At 47.5% G+C, this 8,491-nt stretch overlaps 1 protein-coding gene across 1 annotated transcript; it reads left to right on the top strand.

Moving 5' to 3' along the window:
* Positions 1-693: 693 nt before the first annotated feature.
* LOC131887660 (filamin-A-like) lies at positions 694-8,109 on the top strand. Its single transcript, XM_059236303.1, is given in 14 exon segments — positions 694-1,457; positions 1,550-1,941; positions 2,031-2,951; positions 3,031-3,334; positions 3,413-4,194; positions 4,298-4,646; positions 4,721-5,072; positions 5,183-5,833; positions 5,902-6,314; positions 6,404-6,833; positions 6,911-7,096; positions 7,177-7,396; positions 7,480-7,661; positions 7,740-8,109. Coding segments are annotated over 14 exon segments (5,439 nt in total). The 5' UTR covers positions 694-1,302; the 3' UTR covers positions 7,842-8,109.
* Positions 8,110-8,491: the final 382 nt, after the last annotated feature.

Below are 8,491 nucleotides of genomic sequence, written 5' to 3'. Positions count from 1 at the left end.
GTAACCGATGGTAGATGTTATACGTAACATGCGAATCGAGCACCGAATACAATTGCCCCGATCATACTGAGTGAGCGAGGGTGTCAAGCAAGCAATAAGCCAGCCAACCAGCCAGCCATTCAGCCAGCCAGCGAGCCATCCAAACTTCAGTCTCTCATCATGGTGTAGCTATGCTATTTGTAAGTACACACATTCAGTACCTAGAGTAAATGTAGTTAGTAGTACACGTACGTTGATGATCTCTGGTCAGCTCGGCCTTGCTCGTGAGAACAAAATGTGCTTGAGTCGAAATTTCTCCGACCTCACTCGTTGGGCTGGCTCGTCGTGATCTTTTGACAAGAACAACTAAAACGTATTGTATCTGCATGTAGGTACATCTCGTCACATCAGACGGGCGACTCTGGAGACTCCTCCATGCCGTCCCATTCGTGTAACAACGAAGAAGAAGCAGAAGAAGGGGAAGAAGAAGAAGGCCCATCATGAATTTGCCAAGATGATAAACAGGATGATCATGAGTATGGCAGTGGTAGCGGTGGTGGTGGTGGTGGTGATGGCGGCGATGAACTGGTGGTTCTGATGGCCACAATTCTGGCTGAGGCAAAAAACGTCATCAAGGCGGGTTCTTGATGGCAAACGATCCCCACTTCCCCGATTGGGAAGGTAGCAGGTATTGGTCTTAAGAAGGAATCCAGAGAAATCTGTCTGGCCTGCCTTACAGAATCGCTAGGACTGGTAGGCAATGATTGGTAGTGGTTGGTCGACAGTTTGGTCGCCGCACTCCTACCATGTTGAAGGATTTTCTTCCCCAACCAGCCCACGTGCTGGCTTCCCATCCCCTGGATGTTTTCTTCCTTCTTGCTCCACGTGCTCCATCGCTCCATCGCTTCACAATTTGCTCCAGCGGCGCTCGGTTCACCGGGCATCCAGAAGATGAAGCAGTCCAATCTTGGCACTAGGAGGGCTCACCTTTCCCTCCTGCTCGAAGTTTGAGTAGCCCTCTTGCCTATGAAGTTCCTAACCCAGAAGGTAGAAGAGACATACATACCTTACCTGACCCTCTGGCAGGAAATCCACGCCTCATCCCACAACCAACCACTTGCTTGCCCGTCTTGACTGACAGACTAAGTCATTGGGCCAAGTGCTCCTCCGACTTCTTCACAGGGCTGCTGTACACGCCTGATTAGTAGTCACCTTTACCTTCCGAGTACTGTTACGGCGTACAGATTGATTGAACTCAACAAGTCAGTGGTGGGCTTGATAGTGAGGGAAATTGTGGGAATAATGTTTTGATCTCGAGACAAAATGACCAATAACTTGGGGGTAAACATCATCGGAGATGTCATTCAGCACGTCGCAGCAGGTCAGGAGAGTTTGTGTGAAATCCCAGCTCCAGGATTCAGCAAAGAAAATATCGACGTCAACATCTTAAGCCCGTCTAAGCTTCCAACTTCGTACAGGTGAGGACTGCTCGGACTCGTCGTACCTTTTCGTAGTATGCACAAATTGATGCAAAGCATTTCACCCTGAACTACGACCATCTCTTTCATAGGTTAAAAGAAAACGACGGGCTCTTTGCTATCACCTTTGTTCCACATGAGGTTGGAACGTACTCGATTGACATTTACTTGAGTGGGCAAAAAATTCCCGAATGCCCGCTTTTTTACAAAGTGTACGACTCTTCACTCATTCGAGTATCGGACATTCGCAATGGAGTGGTGGCTCAACCCAGCCAATTCCGGGTCGATGCCTCTCAAGCTGGCGAAGGTCAATTGGAAATTTCCATCAACGATGGCGAAGTGCCCAACCATGTCCAAGTGTTGGGCGGTGGACGGTGTTTGGTCCATTTCACGCCTGAAGTTCCCAAGCCGCATACCATTGACATCAAATTCAATGGAGAGCCAGTCCCCGGCTGTCCATTCTTGTGTCAAATGGCTGATACCAGTAAGAGAGAAATAGAAAACGTCATGCTCATTGTGATTCATTGCTGGAGTGATCCACGTACGTGTTCCGTTTTCAATCGTTCATTTTAGGTAAAGTGTCAGTAGCATTGCATCACCTGGAGCTCATGCCGGTGAACAAGAAAGCCAGCTTCCAAATTCATGTGGATACCACCGACAACGCTGAGCTGGCAGTCTCGGTTACTGGGCCTCGCAAGGACATTCCAGTTCAAGTGACAGGCAACGTTAAAGACGGCTTCGTTGCCCAGTTCCTCCCCGATGAGGTTGGACCCTACGTCATTGGCGTGGAATATAACAATGTTCCCGTGGGGGGAACTCCCTTCACTGGAAAGGCCTATGACTGGAATAATGTCATTGTGTCGCCCATCCCCTGGGGTACGATTGGCAAAAGCTTGGAGTTCACCGTTGATGCCAGCCGAGCCGGCGAAGGCAATTTGGAGATTACTATCTCAGCCCGAGGACGCAATATCCCGACACAAGTTCATCCTCAAGGGGCGGCTCGATTTGTGGTCAGCTTTGTACCTTTGGAAGCCACCGACCATTTGATCAACATCACTTTCAATAAGGACGTGGTTCCTGGAGCACCTTTCATGGCCAAGATCCATACCGATCCCAATCGAATCTTGGTCTCGGGTCAATCCTTGGCTGCCACTGCAGTGGGCAAACGATCTTCTTTCACTCTGTCCAATGTAACAGGGGCTGCCTCCGATCTGGACATCGTCATTGACTCGCCCAATGGCGAAGCAATTCCAGCTGACATTGAGGACAAAGGGTCCGGGAATTTTGGGGTGGAATTTACCCCCGTGATAGCTGGAGAGCATCAAATATACCTCTCGTTTGCCTCGGAACCGATTCCAGGATCACCGTTTGCCTGTAAAGTCTACAATGTTGAAGCTATACAAGTACGAGCATGTGAAAAGGGGATCGTGGGGAAACCGGTAACATTTCTGGTGGAGACCTCTCGGGCAGGACCAGGCAATCTTGAAGTAACAGGTACGTGCTAGTCCAACGCAACCTTGATTTTAGAACTTTGTTCTCGGGCACCCAATCCTTGTTTCTTCTCTTTTTTTAGTTAATAACGGCCAAGTTCCGACAAGTGCTCAAGCTCAAGGCAATCACACATATGCCATATCGTTTATACCCAAGGAATCTAAGCCTCACATAGTAGAGCTGAAGTTCAATGGAGAGAACGTTCCTGGAAGTCCTTTTAAGTGTGCCATTGTTGACGCAGCGAAGGTGAATCTAAGTGGAGAAGGTTTGGAAAAAATCCCAGTCCACAGACAGGCTACATTCTTCATCGAAGGACAATTTGACATGGGCGATCCCGAGGTCAAAATCATGTCTCCCTTGAAGAAGGTGCTCTCGAGTAGTATCAGGTGAGTGGGAAAATGAATTCGAAATCAAACTATCTTTAAGCTCAATATATCTATTGCATTCCTCTTCACCCGGGATAGATTCATCGGAGAAGGTCATTTTGCTGTGGATTACACCCCAACCACTGTGGGGGATCATCAAGTCGAGGTCAAAATGGGGGATATTCAAGTGCAGGGCTCTCCCTTTGTTATCAAAGCTTACGATGTCAGCAAAGTCACCGTGTCCAACATATCCAGTGGCTTCGTCGGCAAACCCGTGTTCTTCTCCATTGACGCCTCCCAAGCGGGGGCAGGGAATTTGGAAATCATTGTGTCCGTCAATGGAAAAAACGTTCCCAATTACGTTCAGTCTGAGGGCAATGCCAAATTTCGAGTGAACTTCAAGCCACTGGAGCCCTTGACCCACATGTTGAGTGTCAAGTTTAATAACGAATTCGTGCCAAATTCGCCATTTGCATGTGAAATCCAGGGAAACAAAGTGGTCAGTCTTCACGGAGCGGGAGTCCAGCTTTGCCCAGTGGGACGTCCCGCCATCTTTAGCATTGACGCCTCAGCACCTTCAACTAAAACCGGGGATTAGATCGAAACGAAAACACCCTATGATATTACCGTTGTGTCTCCCAATGGACACGAACTTTCCGTAGAGGTGAAAGATCGAAACGATATGATAGAGGTGGAGTACCTACCTGAGGAAGTGGGTCCTCACATCATCAAGATTAGCCAAGATAGTATCCCAGTAGAAGGCTCACCATTCACTTGTAACGTCTATGATGTGGCCAATATCTTGGTAGCCGGCTTGACCAAACAATGTCACATGGGAAGACCTTGTACTTTTACTGTGGATGCAAGCAAGGCTGGCGAAGGTAAGCCAAGTGCATTTTTCAAAATCAGTTTGAAACACGCACCTATGTTCAATGTACGCGTATTCCTCATGTTGGCTCTAATGCACCCGTTCTCTTTGGACAGGGACCTTGGAGTTGGTTGTGACAACGGCCAAAACTTCCGTTCGGGCCGAAGTTCAAGCCCGAAGTCGAGGCTTGTACGACGTCACTTTTGTGCCCCAAGAACTGAACCCTCATTTCATCAATATCACATTCAATGATGAGCATATTGAACAAAGCCCTTTTGAATGCTCCATCTTGGAGCAAGATTATACATCCAATGCCAATGAAAATGGGCAACTCTCGGTGATTAGAGGAAGAAGTGCAGCCATTGAGCTGTCTATTGACCGGGCAGTCAGGGTTGTGGCTTTGTTAGATCCTCATGGCAATGAGTCACAGTTTGAGACCGCCCAAGGGACGCATGGCAAGACAAGGTAATAGCACTACTACTACTACAAATGTTCATTCTGACTGAATTCAATATCGTCACTCCCTTGCATTTGTTCAGGATCCTCCTCAAACCTTCTTATGTGGGCAAATACACTTTGGAGACACAACCTTCCGGTCAAGGGCGGGATAAGATCTTGATCAACGTGTTTGATCCCAGTAAGATCCAAGTGATGAAAACTGGACCGGCTTTCGTGGGAGAGGGCAGCGATTTCATTGTGGATACCAGCAATGCTGGTCGAGGAGCACTCTCCGTGAACGTAAAAGCCGCGGGCCAGGATATCAAGCACAGCATCAAGGACGTTGGATCAGGCAGATTCGAAGTTACTTTCTTCCCTTATCTGCCCATTCCTCATAAGATTGACGTGAAGTTCAACGGCGTTTCAGTTGCTCGAAGTCTTTTAGAGATCAAGGTAATGATCAGAGGAATCAATTTAGCGGTTCTTTCCCAGCCATGGTCATGAACATAGACTTAAAAATTCTGCCACTAACCACCATTCCCGCTACTATTCTGATTCACTAGGTGAAAGACCCCTACCAAGGTAAGACAGTGACTGCCTCGGGCATGGGCCTATTTGCCGCCAAGGTGAATGATGATACATCCTTCATAATTGATACAATGGGATACAAAAGCAACGATTTCGACATTTTGGTGACTGGGCCGCCTGACGGTGTTCCTCCTTTTGAGGCTATTCCGCTCCGTTGTTACCAACAAAAGGATGGCAAACTTTTGGCTGAATTCTGTACAACCACAGTGGGCGCTCATAAGATCGAGGTCCTTCTTAGTGGGCAGCACATTCGAGGATCACCATTTGAATGCCAATCCTTTGATCCGGAAACGGTACTCATTCTCGACGTGGAGGGCAAGGAACAACACCAATTGACCGGCCAACCCATTTCATTCAAATTGGACCGGAGGCGCTCGGGATTGTCAGATTTGGATGTGGTGGTCACCTCACCGGTGGGTGATGACCTCCCCATTGAGATTAAAGGTCTCCACCATGAGCCGGGAGTCGACTTGGTCGAATTCAAACCCGAAATGGCGGGTAAATACCGATTCATCATCCAGTATGGTGGGACAGAGATTCCAAACTCGCCGCTGACCTTTAACGTCAGGGACACTGATGCCCCGGTTGATTTCAGGGCTTTTGGCCAAGGCCTTCAGAAAGGACAGGTTAGTAAAGAAACTTTAATATCTGGCAGGAGATGCGCATTGGATTGGACGCATGCATGTCTTTTCAGGTGAACCATCCGTGTTACTTTGAAATTGAGCAATTCAATGACGATTCGTTACCAAGAGTGGACATCTTGCACCCTTCGTCTGGCCAACCACTTAAAACCAATGTGGAAAAGACCAGCCCAACTTCTATGCGGATAACTTACGTTCCCGATGCAATTGGCAGCTACCTGATCTTGGTCCAACATGAGGGTCGTGCTCCATTAGAATACAAGGCCAATGTGTGCAATCCCAAACGCATCCAAATCATTAAGGGATTCGATGTCAGGCAAGCCGAGTTCTCGCCTCGTTTGGCGTTACAACAAGAGGTTTTGGTTTTGTTCCATCTCAATGAAGCTGGAGTGGGCAAATTGGAAGCCGAACTGATCCTCCCCAATCATGTTAAGGCCAAAGTGGATGTTCATCACGTGAAAGAAAGGTATGAAATTCAGCCAAACCATCTGCTCATGGACGAGGCTGAAACAAATTCTCATTCCCTTGATGTCAATATTCATCGCCCTGTTGCAGAGCTGAAATTCGATTCCTTCCTCAAGAATACGGCGAGTACGCATTGGCAGTGAAGTTCAATGGCATCTTGCTTCCTTTCTGTCCGATGAGAGGGTTACTGGACGGAGGAGAGGCTAGCAAGGGTAGCGGAAAAGTGAAGCTCACAGGAACAGGCTTGGTTAGTGCCATCTGCCAAGAGGACAATTTCTTCATGATTGACGGGAGCCGAGCTGCTCAAGGCACACCAGATGTGAAACTGACGGATGCAACCAACTTGCCCTTAGCTGTCCGCCTTCGGAAGGTAGATGCAGATGTCTACGAGGCAAGGTATAGCCCTTCAACCCCTGGGGATTACATGCTGAGCATCAAATGGGCTGGACATTTGATCAAAGGCTGTCCCTTAAACATTACGGCCTCACCCGGAAGTGCCTCGGAGCAGCCCGCATCTAAGGTAGGGCTTGATCGGTTGATTGATTTGTCATCCTGATTTTGCTGGGGAGTCGAAGTCAACAAGATTGCTATTTCTAGGTATTTTGCTCAGGAGAAGGACTTCGAGGCGGAACGCTCGGCAAAGACATCCGCAGTTTCATAGACACCAGGAAAGCAGGCCCAGGAGAGTTGAGTCTTCATTGTGTTGGACCCCGGGGGAAAACGGCTTATTGCGAGCTGAATGATCACCAAGACGGAACATTCACCCTCAACCTCAAGCCTCAGGTGATTACTTATTCATCGCACTTTATGATTATCCTTTCTTCAAAAAACTGTGTGAACGAAGCCATTTTTACGTCTCGCAGGAAGCTGGTCGCCATCAGCTGGCCATCAAATATGGTGGTAACCATGTGAAAGGGTCACCTTTTACTGTCCGCGTATCAGGCTCGCCTGATCCCGACAAGGTTAAAGTGTATGGACCCGGTATTGATCATGGTGTTTTAGCCATGTACCAATCCCGCTTCATTTGTGACACACGTGGAGCAGGAGCAGGACAACTAACCGTTCGCATTCGAGGGCCCAAAGGTAATTGAATCCGTTACAAATACGGAGCAATTTGAAATCCTGGAATCCTGGAATCCTGGAATCTTCCAACTTGCTCTTTCTAGGCGCGTTTCGGGTTGAAATGCAACGGGAATCACAAAAAGACCGTACCATTCTCTGCAAATATGAACCGACTGAGCCTGGAGATTATCGCATTGAAGTCAAGTGGAGCGGAGAAAACGTTCCTGGGTCGCCTTTCGTGGTGATGATTTTCGATACTCAGGAGGAGCTCTCCAGATTCCTCCAGGTAGCCAATTCCTCTAATTGCTTGAATTCGAGGCTGGTCGAGGAGATTACCAATATTAATACTTGTGCGTTTTTACAGAGGGGATATTCTCCCACTGGATATTCCAGTGACATGTACGGGACAGCCCCATATTCGGGATCTCAAAACTATGGAGTCGTCCCATGGGCTGGAGGACAATGATGAACCGAACCTCTTGACTCAAGAAAAATGACGGAATCACTTAGTGGAACTCAATGTTCTCAACTCCAACTCCGAAAGAGCAACTTTGTTGGCAGTGTAAACTAATGTAAATATAGATTGTTTAAGTCCTCTTATTTAATGTGGCGACTGGAAAAGACGGGAAATTCTCAAACGTTGATGTATTTCGAACCGTATGTATGCCTATATGCCGTATGATTTAGTGTTAGTCCAAGCTAAAAAGAATTAAATCGTGATTATTTGTTTGTTCCATCTGGCCTCGGTGTCCTAGCAGGAGAACCAATGAAAAATTTGAGAGTCAATAATGGTAACACCCATCAATCTTGATTTCAGCCAATGCATAGTTATTGCCTAAGACACAAAGGCCAATCACAAACCAAAGAATATGCTCATTGACGTTCTTCAACTGACCTTTCTTCTTCTGATTGGTCTGATCATCATATCGCCAAAGAGCGGTCCAATGATGAGGTTGCGCAATATTGGTACGGTTAATGGCGCCGAGGAAATGGCCACGCTAGTAATACAGATCTCCCAACTACAGAGAAAATATAGGTCTAGGAAACAAATTTTACCAAAAACTCTTCTTTAAGCAGTTCCCATGAGTCATTGCACTTTCTCTCTCGTTTAATATC

Source organism: Tigriopus californicus, chromosome 10, assembly GCF_007210705.1.
Source record: "Tigriopus californicus strain San Diego chromosome 10, Tcal_SD_v2.1, whole genome shotgun sequence".
Taxonomy (NCBI): Eukaryota; Metazoa; Arthropoda; class Copepoda; order Harpacticoida; family Harpacticidae; genus Tigriopus; species Tigriopus californicus.
Note: the sequence above shows the minus strand (reverse complement) of the source record. Positions and strands in the feature narration are given on the sequence as shown.